General features: G+C 48.6%; 1 protein-coding gene across 2 annotated transcripts in view; it reads right to left on the bottom strand.

Annotated features, from left to right (window-relative positions):
• zfhx3b (zinc finger homeobox 3b) overlaps positions 1-17,949 on the bottom strand; it is a 179,486-nt gene that overhangs the window by 98,628 nt on the left and 62,909 nt on the right. For both annotated transcript variants that reach the window (XM_084061696.1, XM_084061695.1), the window contains exons 2-4: positions 12,965-15,466; positions 11,994-12,585; positions 6,970-7,466 (exon numbers count right to left, since the gene is read on the bottom strand). In XM_084061696.1, the coding sequence (XP_083917822.1) occupies positions 6,970-7,466; positions 11,994-12,585; positions 12,965-15,430 (3,555 nt within the window). In that variant the 5' untranslated portion in view covers positions 15,431-15,466. The remainder of the gene's footprint in view (positions 1-6,969; positions 7,467-11,993; positions 12,586-12,964; positions 15,467-17,949) is intronic.

Below are 17,949 nucleotides of genomic sequence, written 5' to 3' on the forward strand. Positions count from 1 at the left end.
CACTCTCAGCTATGCCCTCGCTTCCTCCTCCTCCTCCTCCTCCTCCTCCCCACGAACACCAATCTGGCTTTTTTTCTGCTGATCTGGCAGGAGATAACAGGATCAACAGCTTCCTTGCGCGCCAGCCGGAGCGTGCTCCCTTCGCTCTTGTCCGGTTGCCCAAAAGAGGAAGACTCAAGTCAAAACAAACAGCCATTAACACAATAACTAAGGAACTCTAACTCCCAGCTGACCTTGTAACAAAACATCCCACTCCCTCCTCTGGACCCCCCCCCCCCCCTACTCCCAATGGTTCTGTGTGATGATGGTACACAGAGAACACAGTTCTATCCTCGCCACAGACCCAGGAGAGAGACAGTCTGATCTGAAATGCCCCAATCTACGCTCCGTTGTACGACGAGTCATGCGCCGAAAACAGCTGATCTACGAGTCCACAAAACTTTGCATCCACGACACGTTATGGGCTTGTAGATCGGCTATTTTCGGCACACAACACTGTCGTGTGACAAAGTATAAATACGGTTTAAAGCACTGACACCCCCACCCCCCCATCACACTGTACTCATACTTCTAACAATTATGGTAAACAGCTGGTGAAAAGCGCTGGAGAGACCAGCCAGTCCCGTCTATGTGTGCCTCCTCCTCTCCCGGCCCCTCTCTCTCTTTTATTTCCTCCTCCCTGACTGTGCAGACCCCCATAACACCCACAGAGGGGCAGTTGCACTCCCAATCAGCAGAACCAGGAGCAGCAAGCAAGCAGCAACAGAAACAGCAGCTGGGCCACGGGTCAAAGCCTGGCCTTCTCCCTCTCTCCTTCTTGGAGGTGGGAGCTGGAGGAACTTGTGAAATTCTCGCACGCTGCCAAACGCTGAGCCCTGGAGCCCTACCCGTCACCCTGCCTGACAGCTCCTTTCTCCAATCCACTCCGATCCCGCGTTCCTCTACTACGCCCCCCCCCCCCTTTGCAGTCCGCCCCCTCCGTCCTGAGCAGGGTTTGTTTTGGGGTCTGGAGGCCCAGGTTCAGTGACAGACACCGAGATGCAAAGTGAGCGAGGTTTTCAAGTTCAGTGGTGACACACGTGTGGGCCACCGCTGATTTTAAACACTCCCTTAGCCGTGATCTTGTCTGGCTACCACTCGCACGCCGTTACACTACAACATATCATGTTAACTGCACCATGCACTAACAACGTGACAATTCACACTGAGCCCTACGCTGCAAAATCCTGAGTGTTCATTTAACTTGGGGTTTTAATTACGTTTGTACACTCTCAAATTGTACAGTTACACATTGATTCATTAACACGGAGGTTTCTATTGTGAGTTGTATTCTTTCAGTACTTCAGCAACAGGGAATGCACACACACACACATGCGCGCACACGTACACCGAGCATGTGTGTGGTGCGTCTGTGTGTGTGTGTGTGTGTGTGTGTGTGTGTGTGTGTGTGTGGGTGGGTGGGTGGGTGCGTGCGCGCGCGCGTGCACGCATGTGTGTGTATATGAGCGCGTGCACACGCCTGCGCGTGTGAAAAGGGAGAATGGGCCGTCTCCCAGGATGTGCAGCAAGAGCTTTATTAGAGCGGTAGTACCAGTAAATCAGAGCTCAGCTCTTCCTGGAACTGCAGCAACCTTTCCCACTGAGCACTATTACTGAACAATCACAGGCCAGCCATGATAATTAGCAGAGTATCTCTGTCCAAACGAGCGTCTCTCTATCTCTCTCTCTCTCTCTCTCTCTCTCTCTCTCTCTCTCTCTCTCTCTCTCTCTCTCTCTCTCTCTCTTCTCTCTCTCTCTCTCTCTCTCTCTCTCTCTCTCTCTCTCTCTCTCTCTCTCTCTCTCACTACATCCCGCCACCCTCCCACCCCCACCGCCACCCCCACCCCCACTCCCCTCCGCTCTCCGCGACTGTCTCTCCATCTTCCTCCACTCCCCCCCTCCTCTTCAGTACTGTCTGCCTGGTGGGTGGGTGAGCCTTTGAGTGTGTGTGTGTGTGTGTGTGTGTGTGTGTGTGTGTGTGTGTGTGTGTGTGTGTGTGTGTGTGTGTGTGTGTGTGTGTGTGTGTGTGTGTGTGTGTGTGTGTGTGTGTGTGTGTGTGTGTGTGTGTGTGTGTGTGTGTTAGTCCTAGCGGGAACCAAAGGTTGGTGGTAGATCACTGACTGGGTGACAGGCTGATTGGCGATTGACTCTTTCTGTGTGACTCCTAACGACTCCCCAGCTTTTATCTGATTATTGAAAAATGCAATACAAGTTTGTGTCTTCCTTTTTTTGGGGGTGGGGGGGATTCTGTACTCTCTACTTCCCTTTCCTTGATGGGCGGGGACTCCGGGGAGGATTTGAAATCAATCCTGATAATTATGATCATTAACGTGTGTGCATGTGCGTGTGCGTGTGTGTGAGTATGTGTGTGTGTGTGTGTGTGTGTGTGTGTGTGTGTGTGTGTGTGTGTGTGTGTGTGTGTGTGTGTGTGTGTGTGTGTGTGTGTGTGTGTGTGTGTGCGTGTGCGTGTGCGTGCGTGCGTGTGCGTACGCGTGCGCGCGCATGCATGCTTGCATTCCAGTCTGTGAGGCCAGCAGTTCTGGTGATCATCAGCGAAACACCTTAATGCCTTTCTACGTAACCGCTAATCCCTTCATTTACATTACAGCTGCCTTTTGCTCCGTTACATTCCTTTTTTTTCTGTATTATTTTCTCTCTGTAGAGCGAAGACATTTTCTTTCCTCGGCCCTCAGTGATTCACTCTGGATCGCAGCAGAGGGGAAAATGAGAGGGGGAGTGAAATGTGTCCAAAATACAGATGCTTTGTGCTAGTTAGTGGGCCAGCCCTGGGCTCCACTCAACACTATGTTAGTACAGTTAAGACCAGAGAACATGATCTAAAGCCCTGTTCTCATGGGTAAGGAAGGAGAGAGAGGGAGGGGGCAGCAAAACAGTGAGAGTGAGAGAGAGAGATAGAGAGAGAGAGAGGTTTGTACAGTTGTACGTATGTTTAATAGAGCGGGACCAGGACTGAGGGAGGGGTGTCGGGGCTTTCTTGGGTAGAGATTCCCCCTGTGATAGTGACGGCACTTTCTTCCTTTCTTTCCATGGCCAAGCGGCATCTGGAGTGGATTTTGTGCTAGCAGACACCGAGGAACATGATTACATTCGGCTAACTGCGCTCTAAACTGATTATGCATGTGCCAAGCTAATGGACTACATTTGCAAGAGGAAAAATAACATCCAATCAATCTCAATTACCGCCGATCGCACCGGCCCCCGAGACAAGGAAGGTAGCCAACTAACCCCTCATGCTCCACCCCTTTCCCCCCAACTCCTGACTGGAAGCAAGGGCCTGTGCCTGTGTCTGTCTGAGGCCCCACCCATCCTGTCTGGACAGAGTAGCCGGGGCCTGGTAGCTGGATTAGCTCCTCTCTCGTCTCACCTCCGCACTAACACATGGCCAAGCCAAGCCCCGAGGCCTACTGTCAGTATCGTATTCAAACATACAGTAAAGGAGGACATGCGCTAACAGCAAAATGAGTGCGGAGGCTGGGTGAGTTCAAGCTAGCTCAGTCTGGAGTCTCCGAGGAAAGCAGAAGAGCCAAAGTTTCTAAAAGCATATATGGATACTTGCTTGGGGTCATGTGCCTATTGTAAGTCAGCCCATCTGCTCTTGCTTACGGGTGACCATCACAGTATCACTGGAACCACTCTAAATCCTATAGCCAGTGGGTGAAAGTTCACTTAAGAGCCACACAGCTATTGCATTGGCAGTGGAAGCAGAGCTCAGACTGGGTGTCTCTTAACGGAGCGTACAGTACTCAAGAGGAGACAGTATCACCCCCCGCTGTGTGGTGGTCCGTGCGGTCAGGACGACTTGCTGGATCTTTCCGAGGAGCTTTTGGAACATTCCAATACATGGGGTGGTGGGGGTGATATTTTTAGAAAGCCCTAATATGGGCCACATACCACAGACTCTCAAATTATCCCATCCAGCTTAGGCCTCAGTTTAAACCTTCCTTTTTAATTCCAGTAATTACAGGCTCCAATTTATATGGAGTCGTGCACACAAAGGGCCTGTTTAATGCAAACCAGTTTGATTTGGGTGAAGTGTCCCAAGCATCTCCCACATCTTACAGCCTGTTTATGCTGACTTGATGATTTATTTTCTCCCCAAAAAAAGGTTAAAAACTCTCTGCTAGATGCATCAGACTTCTTTGGGGGGAGGAATAAACGAAGGTTGACTTTTTTCATCCTTGCGTAATATGCCAGGCAGCCCACTGTGGGGCTCCGCCTGTCAGTTGATCTACCAGGACCGTAAATCCAATGCGACACGAGGACGGTGACATTGTCAAGTGGGACAGCAATGCTGCCAAGAGGCCTCATAACCACCATGTACTTATCATCCACTAATCACATTTTGTGGATCATGGAAAGCAATAATAATTCTTGTCAACTTTTAAACGTCTTTGTTTTTTAGGAGTGTATGTCAGCTGGTGCACGCACTGCATGCTTATGAAGACCGGCAGCGTTCTGGGGGTGAGAGAGAGAGTAGGTAATTTCTGGGCAGATGCACTCTCTCTTACTCCAGAGATCAATTGGTTTTAAGACGTATGGAGCCATCTTAAGAGGCTTAAGTCATGAAAAATGATCATGCCTGGATGTGTTGTACATATTTAATCCCCCCCACCGCCTGTGCAGTGGTATGACATATGCTTGCTCCTCTCTCCAATAAAGTTGAGAATAAAAAGAGACAGTGAGGGAGGGAGGGAGAGAGAGAGAGAGCGAGAGAGAGAGAGGGGGGGGGGAGAGAGGGAGAGAGAGAGAGAGAGAGAGAGAGAGAGAGAGAGAGAGAGAGAGAGAGAGAGAGAGAGGAGAGAGAGAGAGAGAGAGAGAGAGAGAGAACACACATCTGTCTGTTTCTCTTTTACCATTTTGGCTCATAGTGCGGTGGGAAGGCAGACAAGAAAATGTAATATAAACTTTTCCGTGTCCTTTCAGACAAAACAATTCTTTCCCCACCCTAGGTGTTAGGAGGTAAAGAGTGGATGCCAGAGGTCTGTCTATTTTAGTCCAGTGTGAGACAATGCCATCGGCATGTGGGCCGGGGGCGAATCCGGACACTTTGGTCCAAGGGAGGATGAGCCAGAGCCTGGCTAAAGCCTAGTTTATACATTGGTGCACAACCATGTCGCTTGATGAAAAGAAGTGATTTTCAAAAGCAGGTTTTTCAGTCGAGCGACAGCTTGACAGGATTAAACATTCGTTGAGCGACAGTGTTGTGCAACGGAGTGTAAATGAACCCTGAGAGCCTCTGCTTTCACAAGATACTTCCCTGTATTCACAGATTGCAATGCATATTTTAATGTGAGAGGTATTTGTAAATACCCTGCTTGTTTGTCTGGGCATGTTCCTGTGTTTGGTGTTTCCCCTCACTGCTCTACATAGGCTATGATGGCATTACCCCCAATCCAACCCCAAGATGACCTGTTCACTCTGACCCTACTTGAGGGTCAACTTGGGAGGCCAGCATCATCACACCTCCCCCCTTAATGGAGTGTTGAAAAATTATTTCTCTCTGTTGGGGTTTTTTATTCTTTTCCATTAGAAATGCCTTGCTGACAGGAAACCTGCAATAAAAAACCATCAGTGGATTCGAGGAATCATTCATAAAGCTGGGGTGAGGGGAGCGCTTTCAGAGGTTTGAAATGGACCACTTCACCTCTTGTTTTTAATGTGATTAAAACACTCTGCATAATATGCTACATTTTTCATGCACCTTCTAATAGCCCATTTGCCAAAAACAGTTACACTGCAAAGGACATAGACAAAAAAAGTCATGCTCTTATAAAAGCAATATAATATATTGTTTGTTTTGCCTATATACTTTCTCGGAGCCAAACACTTGAAAATGGAGTGGAGTCTTTCGTGTAAATAAAAGCAGCCCCTGCAAGCACTGAGACAAGAGTGCATACTGCAGTGGTGTGTGTCAGTATCTGTGGGTGTGTACAGAGTGTAGGTTTACAGGGAGTATGTGTTTGTTTATATCAGAATCTGTGTGTGTGTGTGTGTGTGTGTGTGTGTGTGTGTGTGTGTGTGTGTGTGTGTGTGTGTGTGTGTGTGTGTGTGTGTGTGTGTGTGTGTGTGTGTGTGTGTGTGTGTGTGTGTGTGTGTGTGTGTGTGTGTGTGTGTGTGTGTGTGTGTGTGGCTATGCCAGTTTGGGTTAAACACAGAGGGGCTGTGGCCACAGACACACAGGATAGGTGCCTAAGTGGAATCAGGCCCGTTAGATTTATGGCCATTTGTTCGGAGAGTGTTCATCCATTGGCTATTATGGAATGATTAGAGGAGAAGGTGAAGCTCCAAGTCCAGCGAAAATCAATACGGCTGTCGAGAACGATTCAGCCGTTCCCGCTCGGAGGAGTATTAGCACCAAACCTCTGTCTCCTCTCACTTCTTCATCCCTATCCGAGTGATTCACCCCTAAAGCCGCCCAAGCTGCTTCACCTGCCATGTTCTTGTCTGACTGCGGCATGGCCCTGCTTTGCTATGGCTGCTGGGAAGGCAAGGGTTAGACAACAAAGCTATCATTCATTGCCGAGGGAGAGGAGTTACGTTAGTGGTGTGGGTCACCATTGGGAAGCCTCATGCTGCTGCCATGGAGCAATATCAAGTGAGGAAGGACACAGTCAAAGGCACCTTTACGGATTTTTTTTTTTTTTGGGGGCCTTACAGCCTGACCATGTCATATTTTGCTAATAACAACTCAAACACTGTACAGCCCCATGTGTTATCATAGTACCACACAATAGGGCAGAGATATGGTTACAAGCATGAGTATACAGTAGCATCCTTTGCAAGCAGAATGTGATTCTTTGGTCATTAATACCTCTGGGATTACAAACTGCGTCTTGTAATACGTCTTAATACATAAAATGTGTAAATAGATAAGAAGAAGACAGGTGGGGGTGAGTGGAGATCGCTTACCTTGTACAGTTTCAGGCTGGCCTCGTGACGGGAGTTTACCGTGTGCATCCTCAGCTTCTCCAGGCTGTTGGTGTAGTAGTCACAGGCATTGCACTTCAGGTGCACCGGGTTGCCGATGGCCACGCACTTGAGGCGCCACTCATTGCCCTTGCCCCCTTCTTTGATGTGGGCCACCAGCTGGTACTTCTGCACATGCTTGTCCGTCTTGCAGTGCAGCTGGAAGTTGGCCTTGAGCTGGGTGGTGTAGCGGCACAGCTTGCACTGGTGCGAGTCGCCCACCACAGCGCGCCACTCCTCCTCGGGCAGGCTGCGCTCGGCTCCCATATGCATGCCCAGCACGTCCAGGTTGTCGGTGGTGAAGCGGTTGCAGACGGCGCACTGGAACAGCTTGAGGGAGGGGTCGCTGGTTTGGGACAGGCTCTCGCCCAGGGTCATCAGCTCCTCGGACACCAGCTGACCACCGCCCAGCCGCACATCCATGGGGATCTCCCCGCCTACTAGGGGGAGGGGGGTGCACAGACAGACACACAGAGAGGGGGGAGAGGGTACAGAGAAGTGGACAGTGTTTAGTTGGTTACATCCACATGTTGAGTCGGTTATATTCAAAATTCACAAGGTCCGATATGAAAGTCCACCTTTCACGGATTACTCCTATCTAGCCATCAATCTATTTCAGTTTGTGTTACATGAACTTCCCTGGACATAAGGAGTTATTTAGAATTTCTCAGAGGGGGTGGAAGCATGGGGTTTTCCAGAGGAGCTCTCAGTTTGAGCCTCTCTCAGCAAGGAAAACGTCCTGGGAAAAGTGAAAGGTGCGCGGTTCAACTTTCAACAAAGAGCCGTGTTTGTCTCCGCAGTCAAAGTGGATTTGCTTTCCAGGCCCAATACCCCTCGGAGGATAATGTGCATGTGTGTATTTATGTGCCTAATTTTATTAAATCAAGATTATCCTTCCTTTGAGCTGGGAAAGAAGAAAGCCTGGGCTTTTTCGCAGGGAGAAGAAACTCGCACAACCGAAGTATGGACTTACACGCTGTCCTGTTTGGACTGGTGCACTTTCACAGCCTGACACTAAATCAACTCCAGAGGCCATGAGCTGTGCAGAAAAAAGAAAGTTATTTTATCATTACTGGAGAACTAAAGAGTTCCCAAGCACACATTACTGTAAATCAAATCCAGTGCCCTTGTTCACTGCATAATAATAATAAAAAAAAGAAAATCCACTTCTCTGTTTGGATTCTTTTGCTTCTTTCTCTCCAGATTGCCTCTAAATCAATACAGACACCTAGCAGATTAATCCTGCTTGGTACTGAGTACAGAGTCTGAATGATGGGAAGAAAAAAAAAACAGCAGGCGCATATCCAACGACACCAACAGCAAAACCAATATCTATACAGTCTGGGAAGACTGGGCTGATGGGGAGGGGGGAAAAAGCCCCCAAAAATGAGGTAAGAGTGGCCAGGGAGTTTTTGCCTTCGCTTGCTGATCTTTAATCTATCACTGCCCAGACTGAGCACGCTGGCTTGACCCCGCCTGGCTTTACACTAAATTAATTCCAGCAGCCCCTTTTTATTTATTGCTGCAGTATGCGGCCTGCACTTGGACTTTTCTCCATTACCTGAGTTTTTATAGCCAGGAGAGAGAGACCTTTGAGAAGCCCCCTGAAATCACTCACAGACGCAGCTCTCCAAGCCACGGCTCTCTCCTCCCACCGCCTCACCTCATCCCAGACCCCCCCACCCCCACCACCACAGGCCCATCTTTTTTTCACACCTTACATCTGTCCTCTCTCCATGCTACGTGGCTCTCATGCTCTCTTCCTCTGCAGAATCAGTGATCCAACACAGACAGGGCTTTTTTTCTCGTCCACCTTCTTGCTGCACAACGTTATGCCGTTCCGTTTTTCTTGTGGTTTTTGCGGACCTACCATGTGTTTTGATGTAGGCAAGCTCTTTTACATACAAACTATAATATTGTGACTGTATTTCTGTCAGTCCGTATCGATGTTTAGAGAAAGGCGAGGGATGTCGGGCCTGGAAATATTTTCACTTTCAAATAACATTATAGGTTGATATAAACAGACATCATTCGGGAATCTTGGAAACTCTCGATACAAGAGGCCTCCCAAGTATGAGCCTTTATACACACAAGCTCAGTCAGTTGGGCTTAATTCAACATCCAAAAGATAAGCGGCTGGCTGGCTTCACTGGATTTGCAGAGGGCTACACCTGGAAGGAAGTATGTTACACAACAAAGTAAACCACACAATGGCTAAAAGGTTCTTTCCCCTCTCTTTTCTCTCTCTTTCTCTCCCCCTCTCTCTGGGTCGCGGGTGTGAGGATTATCGAGATGAGATCATGTGAGGTCAGGATTTGTCATCTCGTGTTCAAAAGTCAAACATTTCTATAGAGGGCTTTTATCCAAAGCACTTTACATTCACACATCGACGTTAGAGGGTACCAAGGCAAGGCATCAGCCCGCTAATCGAGAGCAGTTCGGGCTTCAGCATCTTGCTCAAGGACACTTCGACACAAAGCCCGAGGGAGCCTGTGATATTAAACCAGGAACCTTCCGGTTCCTAGGCGACCCGCTCTACCTCCTGAGCCTCAACATACTGTACAAGAAAGAACAACATAAGAACGGCCAGAGCACATTATCTAAAACCACCTCTGTGTAGTACAGAATGTATGTATATGTCATATGGTCCAGGGTCTCGTTGTAAAGACAGATCTTCTCAGAGAGACTTCCTGGGCTGTGTGTGTGTGTGTGTGTGTGTGTGTGTGTGTGTGTGTGTGTGTGTGTGTGTGTGTGTGTGTGTGTGTGTGTGTGTGTGTGTGTGTGTGTGTGTGTGTGTGTGTGTGTGTGTGTGTGTGTGTGTGTGTGTGTAGGCCTGTCACAATTATTACATAATCACCTAATCGCGATTATTTGAGATGTTCAATGCCAAAAAAACAAACAAACTTAACAAATTAAATCGTTAATCGCAATTATTTGAGTGAAGATTAATCGTCATCTTAAATTTGTAATCGTGACAGCCCTATGTGTGCGTGAGTGTGTGTGTTGCATGCTTTACGCTCAATATCCAAATGTGCGTGCGTGGTGGTGGGTCAGAGCCAGTGTGTGATTGTGCATGACAACACTGTAGTTTACGGGCCTAGACTAATGTCTCATCATTGCCACCCTGTAACATGCTTATTAAAGCGGGCCTCACAGGAAAATGAACCAGATGGCAGAAAAGGGGGGAAAAAAAGAATTAGTCACAGCAATCAATTCTTGTTCTCGTCTTTGAACTGGCGACAGTTAGAGACAAGTCTGTACAAACTGTGGGGTTGTAACTGGCACGCCAAACACTCAGCTATGCTGCTGAATTACCCATGCTGGGTCCTCCATCCTTCCTTCTTTGACCAAGATAAAATTTATAGCCTCAATTACAAAGTTGGGGAGGGAAGGGGAAAAAAGCGGAGAACTCCAGTGGCGGAGTTCAGCGGCAGTTTGGGAATAATGACATAAAAAGGCTGTGGTGTTCAGAGGGAGCCTGGCTGCCTGAGGGACGAGGCCGGGAGAGCAGAACACTGAGCCCTGGCCCTCTCATACTCACACCAAGCTTTTGTGAACAAAATTAGATATCACAAAGGGAAATTCCCAGCTAAAATGACCCAGATATAGTGTCATAGACTGAGAGGTCCTGTTAAGAAATGTGTGTGGGAAAACAAGGAGAGAATGAGAGAGAGAGAGAGAGAGGCAGAGATAGAGATAGAGAGAGAGAGAGAGAGAGAGAGAGAGAGAGAGAGAACAAAACAGAGAGAAAAATATCTGCATCTGTTTTTAAAATGGTAAATCCGTTGCTGTTGCTGTGTCTCATTTCATGACTAAAGGGTATTTTATACCCATAACAATCAACAGAAAAAAGCCATGGTTACATTGTTGGCAGTATATTCTGTTCTCGCAGATGCATTTGTGTGTTTTATGATGGCTGATTTCTGTAAATCGATTTCACTTGAGTCATATAGCTGCAAGTATGTAGACAAAACTAAATAACAGACAAGGCTTGTACTGTACACCAGCACAGCCAGGCAATAGACAGAACAGGATCTCTGGGCATTCTATCACATGGACAACACACTGTCTGTATCAGTTAGGAAAGTGTCTCTGGGTTAAGCCTACTCGCTAAAATGTTCTCAGTTTAAACATCTCTCTTTCACTTCCCGCTATCTGTGTCTCAATAGCACCATGCTTTAACAAGGGGGAAGGATGTCAAGTTCAGTAGGGCATGCATACCTTAGGGCAAACCAAAGAGAGAGAGCTGCCAGAGTGATAGATAACAGCGTGTAAGAAGAAGGCCACGACTACAGTGTTCCTATTCAACCCCCTGTGTGTTGTTAGCTTAATTAAAAAAACATTGTTATGCATTGCCTAACGTTGCGATTCAGTCATGTTTTATACATGGTATGTGAACTGCAGGAAAACACACGCCGGTAATTATGACATAATTATTATACAGAATACCTATTGTTTAGTTCAAACGTATCTTCTCCGTTTTCAAAGCTGATTCTTCCTTTAACATACATCTGACTGTGTATTTAATGTTTTATTTTTAAATAAACAGCTGCAGGCAGTTCCCACCCTGGTGAACTTGTGCTGAACTGCACTGTATGTGTGTTTCTGTGGTGACCTGAGGCACTTTTAAGGTTCTGCAGAGAAGGGAAAAAACGGGATGCACAACTACTGTATGAAGCCAAAATGTACTCCAATACACTCAGTGTTAACCACTTGAACCCTTGTGTCCCTATTCTGGGTCATAATAGACGAGCCTTCGGGGGCAGAAATAGCGCATCGACAAGTTCACAATGCATTGCGTTATGACGTGTTGTAAGCTTGTAAATCGGCCATTTTCATGGAAGAGATGGGGGAAAAAGTAGGGGGCCAAGTACAGACCCTTGGTGGACCCCTGTCAATGACGTATATAGAGTTTAAGTAGTTAACTCAGAGACCTGTAACGCTTTTACTGTGTGTTACTGACTCACCTAGTTGAGGAGCTAGGGCTGCCATATTGGGATCTAGGTGGAAGCTTCCCATCAGGAACTGGGCCTCAGCTCCAGCAGGGTCGATCTTGAGACCCGGGGGCAGGCTCATGTTCTGGGCTAAGTAGTACTGGTAGAGCTCGGCCTCGGAGGGCGAGGGCATGGCTCCCAGGCCCATGCGGCTGTGCTGCATCTGGGTGACGTTCTGCTGGAGCAGCATCATGTTGTGCATGTGCTTCTCGCTGGTCATGTGGATGCGTAGGTTCCGTGCCACGTTGGTCTCATAGTCACACACTTCACACCGCCACGTGGGTTTGCTTTTTGGCTTGGTGGGTGAGGGGGCCCCGCACGGTCCGGCCATATTATGGGTGGAGGACTGAGTAGGGTGGTGGTGGTGGTGGTGGGGAGGGTGGTGGCTGCTGGCCTGGGTCACCGATGGGACGGCCACCACTCCTCCCGGGGCGTGACCAAACACCGGCTCCTGACCAGTGTTGATGGTGCCTCCGTTCTGCAGTGTCTGCATGTTGTTGAGGTGCTTATCTGACTGCATGTGAATGCTCAGGTTGCCCTTTGTGGTAGTTGAGTAGTTACACACCTAGAAAAAGTCAGGCATTTTTAATTGAACTTGTTATATACATTATGTCAAACTATGAATTCATTTATAACAGTTTAAACATTTTCCAAAGCCTATCATGGCGTATTTCCATTGTTTCCATCCCATTAATTTCAGTACAGTATGAAAATCAACTTGCAGAGGTAATCCAACACACTAAATATCATTACACAAGGGGGGTTATACGGTAATTACGTTACTGCTTGCGTTTAAATGCATTTTAAAACTAGGAATGATTTGGACAGTAGCGATGAACAATAACGTTCGTATGGTTCTATGATTTTCTTTTTCTTTTTCTTTTTTTTTACAAATAATCCAACCCTGAGAGTATAATATATGTCCACATATCTTCTCTACAAACCTCACAGCGGAAGGGCTTATATCCACAGGTGTAGCTTTCTCCACGGGCCAGACGAGGATGGCTCTGACCACTGGTGCAGTACGCACAGGAGCCTCCAGAGTCTGGGTGCTTCTCTTTCATATGGGCCTCCAGGGTCTGCTGGTACTTGTAATGCCAGTTGCACTTGGGACACTTGAGTGTCTTGCATGAGTTGCGCGAGTGCATCATGGTCATGTGGCCGCCTAGGGAACGCGAAGAACCCAGGACGGTGTCACACTTGGGGCATTCCACCCCGCTTCCTCCGCCGCCTCCGAGCCCGTGGTTCTGTGAACACTCGCCCAGCCCTGTCATGTCACAGGAGCCCCCCGCGAGAGGGTGGGAGTGAGGCGAGGGGTGGAGGTGATGGAGATGGTGGTGCATGTGGTGATGGTGCAGAAGGGCACCGTTGTCCTCCTCTCCCTCTGCCGGGCAATCATTTGGTTCTGGAGCTGTGGCACTATCTCGATTGGCACTTTCGTCAGCGGCAGCGTTGGAGGCCAGAGGCGAGGAGGAGGTGCCGGCCGTGTCGTCCTCGTTCCCTCTGACGGCGGCTGCCGCCATTGCCATGGGGACGGAGGGCCCCTGGCAGTTAAAGCTCAGAGGGAGCTCTGAGGTCCTCCCCCCACCGTCTACGGCCGAAACCTCTTCCCTGACAGATGAAGTTGAAGCCGGGGCTTTGCTGTTGAGCATGGAACTGACAGCAGAGGCGCAGGCAGAAGGCTGGAGAGCGCTACTAGGCATTAATAAAGGAGATTTGGAAATGCTTTGGTTTGAGACAGCCGGTTCCCCTACTTCACCTCTGCCGCTGCGACTATTACCACCACAGGCCACTGCAGCGCCTTCCTCCTCCACCTCATCCTCTTCCTCCCCTAATAAGAGATCCTCTTCTTCCTCCGAGCCACCTATCTGGCTCAACAGGTGTACCTTGTTCTCGTGACCATCCATCTCCCTGTCCTCTCCCTTGCAAGTCCCCTCTTTCCCAGCAGGCCCCTCTGTTCTCCCTCCCTGTTTGGGCAGGGCACTGGAGTCTTTGGCAGGGCCTGTGGTTGAGGTAAGAGTGGGTGCTTTAGGGAGGCCCTGGCCTCCCAGAGAGAGGACAGAGCCCAGCGGGCCTTGTTGTTGATGGAGGCTAGAGTCCGAGTCTTTCATCAGATGGGCCTCGTTGGCCCCACTACCGCCTCCAGCCTCCAGGTGGACTCCGCTGAACGAGCCGTAGAAGCTCTGGCCGGAGTTCATAGGGAGCATGGTGGGCGGTGGTGGAGAGCTCTTGTTTTTTGGTTCCAGGAAACTGATGAGGGGTTCTTTGTCTTTCCCAATGCCCTGGATGATGGCAGACGCGTGCTTGTCCCCCAGCAGCCGCCGCTCGTCCTCGCACAGAGTCATGCGGTGGTCGTGGACGGCGTGCGTGGCAAATGAGCGTGCGTAGCCAAAGGACAGCTTGCAGAGGAAACACATGAGAATGGGCTTTCCTTTGCCATAGAGGGCCAACCCATCAAATTTGGAGAAATCCACGTTGTTTGGAACATCTTTGGATACGCAGGACTTCTTGGCAGACCCGTCGCTGTTCAGGTAATCCTTGTTGCTTTTGTGTCGCACATCAAAGACACGGTAACTGTGCAGGACAGGACTGAGGCCTGCCAGGGTTGAGGTATTGGGGAAACCTTGGTCTGAGTTGCCAAACCACTTCCCGAAGGACGAGGCTATGTGGAACGTGTTGATAATCTGAGGGTAGACCGACGATGAGGTCCCAGCAGGTTCCCCTGGTTTCCCCCCGCTGGGGAGAGAGTTTGTGGGAAGCAGGCCGGGTACTGAACCCCCACCACTTTGGATCAACTGGCTGAGACTCTCCACGATATAGGCCGAACCGTCTGGCTGGTACACGATCTCTCCGGCCAGGTTCTCAACATCACTGCTTTCCTCTTCCTCTTCCTCCTCTCCCTCCTCACTCCCGCTCTCGGTCGTGCCCCTCCGCCGCGATGCCTGCTGCCGCAGCAGCGTGGGCATGCCTACTCCTCCCCCGGAAGCCATGGGCACCCCGGGAAACGGCTGCAGACTCGGGAAACAACTGTCGATCTCCATTTCGTCCAAGTCTTCTGATTCTTCCTCCTCTCCGCAGCTCACTCCTTCTGGCTCCTCCTCTTCACGCCCCTCTCTTCTAGGGTGCAGCTGGCCCGTGGCGGAGCCGTCGCTGTGGGCCAGGGGTGATGTCTGGTCGGACTGCCGCGGCTGAGGCTCTCTCAGCCCGTCATGGGGCGTACTGGGGGTTTGGGGTTGAGAGGGGTAGGGAGCAGAGAGAGACAGGGGATCCAGGGAAGGGGGCTGGTTGCTGGAAGGGACCTGCGAGTTAGAGTGATCGTTCCAGGGTTGCGGTTGCTGCTGCTGGGAGGTGGTGGAGGAGCCGAGCCCATCGTCTGTCCCAGAAACCACGGGAGACTCACAGCTGTCCATGCTGATGCCTACATGAGGCGCTCATCGCATCCAGGCCTGTGAAGACACAGAATGGGAGATAAGAGGTTAGGCAGCTAATGGCTGAACATAATGAGACAACACATGCCACACACAAGCAACATACAAGCACACGCACACCTGCACGCAGGCACACCCGCCCGCACGCACATACGCCCGCACGCACATACGCAGGCACGCACACACACACACACGCACACACTCCACATTTTCCATACTATTGTTCACATCCTAAGTGGCTATACTTCCCTGCACTATGCTGCAAAACAAAGATCGGATGAGAGATATCTTGAAAGGAACACCTATGTATAGAAACCATAAGAAGACATTTAATGTACACTATTGTCCAATGGGTGAGAGACAAGAGTCTGAGATATAATTGGAAAAATGACAGAGTGCTCATTATGCCAGATTAGGTACTTAAACACAATACCTGAGACAAGCACTAATAAGCCATCCATGATTCATCTTCCTGCCATCTCAGGAAGGTACCATCTTTTATCTTCACCTTCCAAACAACACCCCTAATCTTACATTCTGCAAATCCTACATCCGTTTTTAATTAACTCCCAGTCAGAAAAGAGGAGAAACAGGCCAACTTAATGGATAAAATAGATCCATTGTGAGATAATTAGACACTGAGAAGCCACCCATCAGCACATGATACATTTACATAAGTGGAAGAACTAGTGAAGGGAACTGATTAAAACGCCATTGCTATTTCTGCGCCAGCTAAGACAAAACAAATGCAAAGTTCAACATTGTCACAATATGCACCAATAACATCCTTCCTTTCTGGCTGAGTGTATACAACATAGTATACAATACAGCCACGTTAATATATATGCGCATACACTCTAAAAAGCCTAAAGTAAAAAAAGCCAGTATTTTCTATGAGCCCAAAATACACAAGCTGGGTTGGGACTTAACTGCAGCTGTGTTTAGATCTGGCATCCAATAACCTCTACGCTCAGCCTGGTTTCAAACACTCCAGTCGTCCTCCGCCTCTGAAATAATAAATGGGAGCTGAGCTTTCGGGAGCTGGCCATGCCCCGAGCATCTGAGAGGCCCGACACAGGCCGCAATTTAGAGCGCAGAGGAGATAAAATGATAGTGCGAGATACTGCTGAGCTAATAATTTTATTAAAGGGATGCAGCCAACATTGATTAAAGGGGGCGACCGGGCTGAAACCAATAACTCTGGCCTGCCCTTTAACCTGCCAGTGTTGAATATTACATGAGGAAAGTTTCCCGGCACCACGCTCCCCGCCATGTCCCGGCTGATTAGCACATTCACTGCTTGCACTTGATTTATTTACTTATTTACTTAGGGATGCAAATTTCAAGTGGTGATCAGAACAGAGTCTCTACCCCCACCCCATATTAAACACTGAGGGCTGAGAGATTGATAATGTCTGTCTGCGTCTTCATGAATGTCTGATGAGCCCCCCCCCACACACACACACACACTCACCATACACCCCCCAGCTCAGACCTTTATATCCGATCCTTTATATGCATTTATAACAATATGCACTTTTTTTTAATTGCATCTGTATCTTTGGACTGCATGAACCACATCATCCCCAGCATCCCTATTCTGGGGCAAACATTTGGCAGAATAGCAGACCTACAAGCTCACAATGCGACATAACGCATAACGTTGTAAGCTTGTATATCGGCTATTTAGTAATAGAGCCCTGGGGGACAACGGTCAACTAAGTATATAGGGTTTAAGTGGTTAATGTGACTTTCTGAAATAGTACATGAATAATGGAAAGATTGAACGGATGATTTTATGTAAAAATATAACATAGCTATTATATGTTTTAAAGGGATAGTTCACCCCCAAAATGACTTTTTTTCTCACGATCAGTCACCCCGTGGAGACTTGAATTAATGGATATTTTGTAGTTTTTGTCGCATTCCTAAGCCAATAATTTGATGACCGGCAGCGGTTACGGTAGGAGACACAAAGAGTCTCCTTTGTGTCTCCTACCGGGACCGCTGCCTACTGGTCCGGTGGTCATCAAATTATTGTCTTAGGAATGTGACAAAAACTAAAAAATATCCATGAATTCAAGTCTCCACGGGGTGTCTAATCGATAGAAAACAAGTATTTTTTGGGGTGAACTATCCCTTTAATACACAATCAGATTTTTTTCCCGATTCGATCCCTGGCTACCCCTGGGTTAGTGTCGAAGTGAGCAAGACACTGAACCCCTAACTACACAATGAGAAGGTTTGGTGCCTGGCATGGTTTCCTCTGCCGCCAGTGTGTGAATGGGTGAATGTAAACATGTAATGCACATATTGTAAAGCACTTTGGATAAAGGTGCTATATATCTACACCATTTACCATCTAGACAATATTCCTCTCTCTCATCATACCACTACTGCACTTCGGATTGGTGAAAGCGACAGCCGTTTTCTCTGTACACAGCCTCATCTGATTTTATTGTTTACACTCCACACAAGCTAACCCAGATGACCTCCGTGTT

Source organism: Gymnoscopelus microlampas (genome assembly GCF_963454915.1).
Source record: "Gymnoscopelus microlampas genome assembly, chromosome: 1".
NCBI lineage: Eukaryota > Metazoa > Chordata > Actinopteri > Myctophiformes > Myctophidae > Gymnoscopelus > Gymnoscopelus microlampas.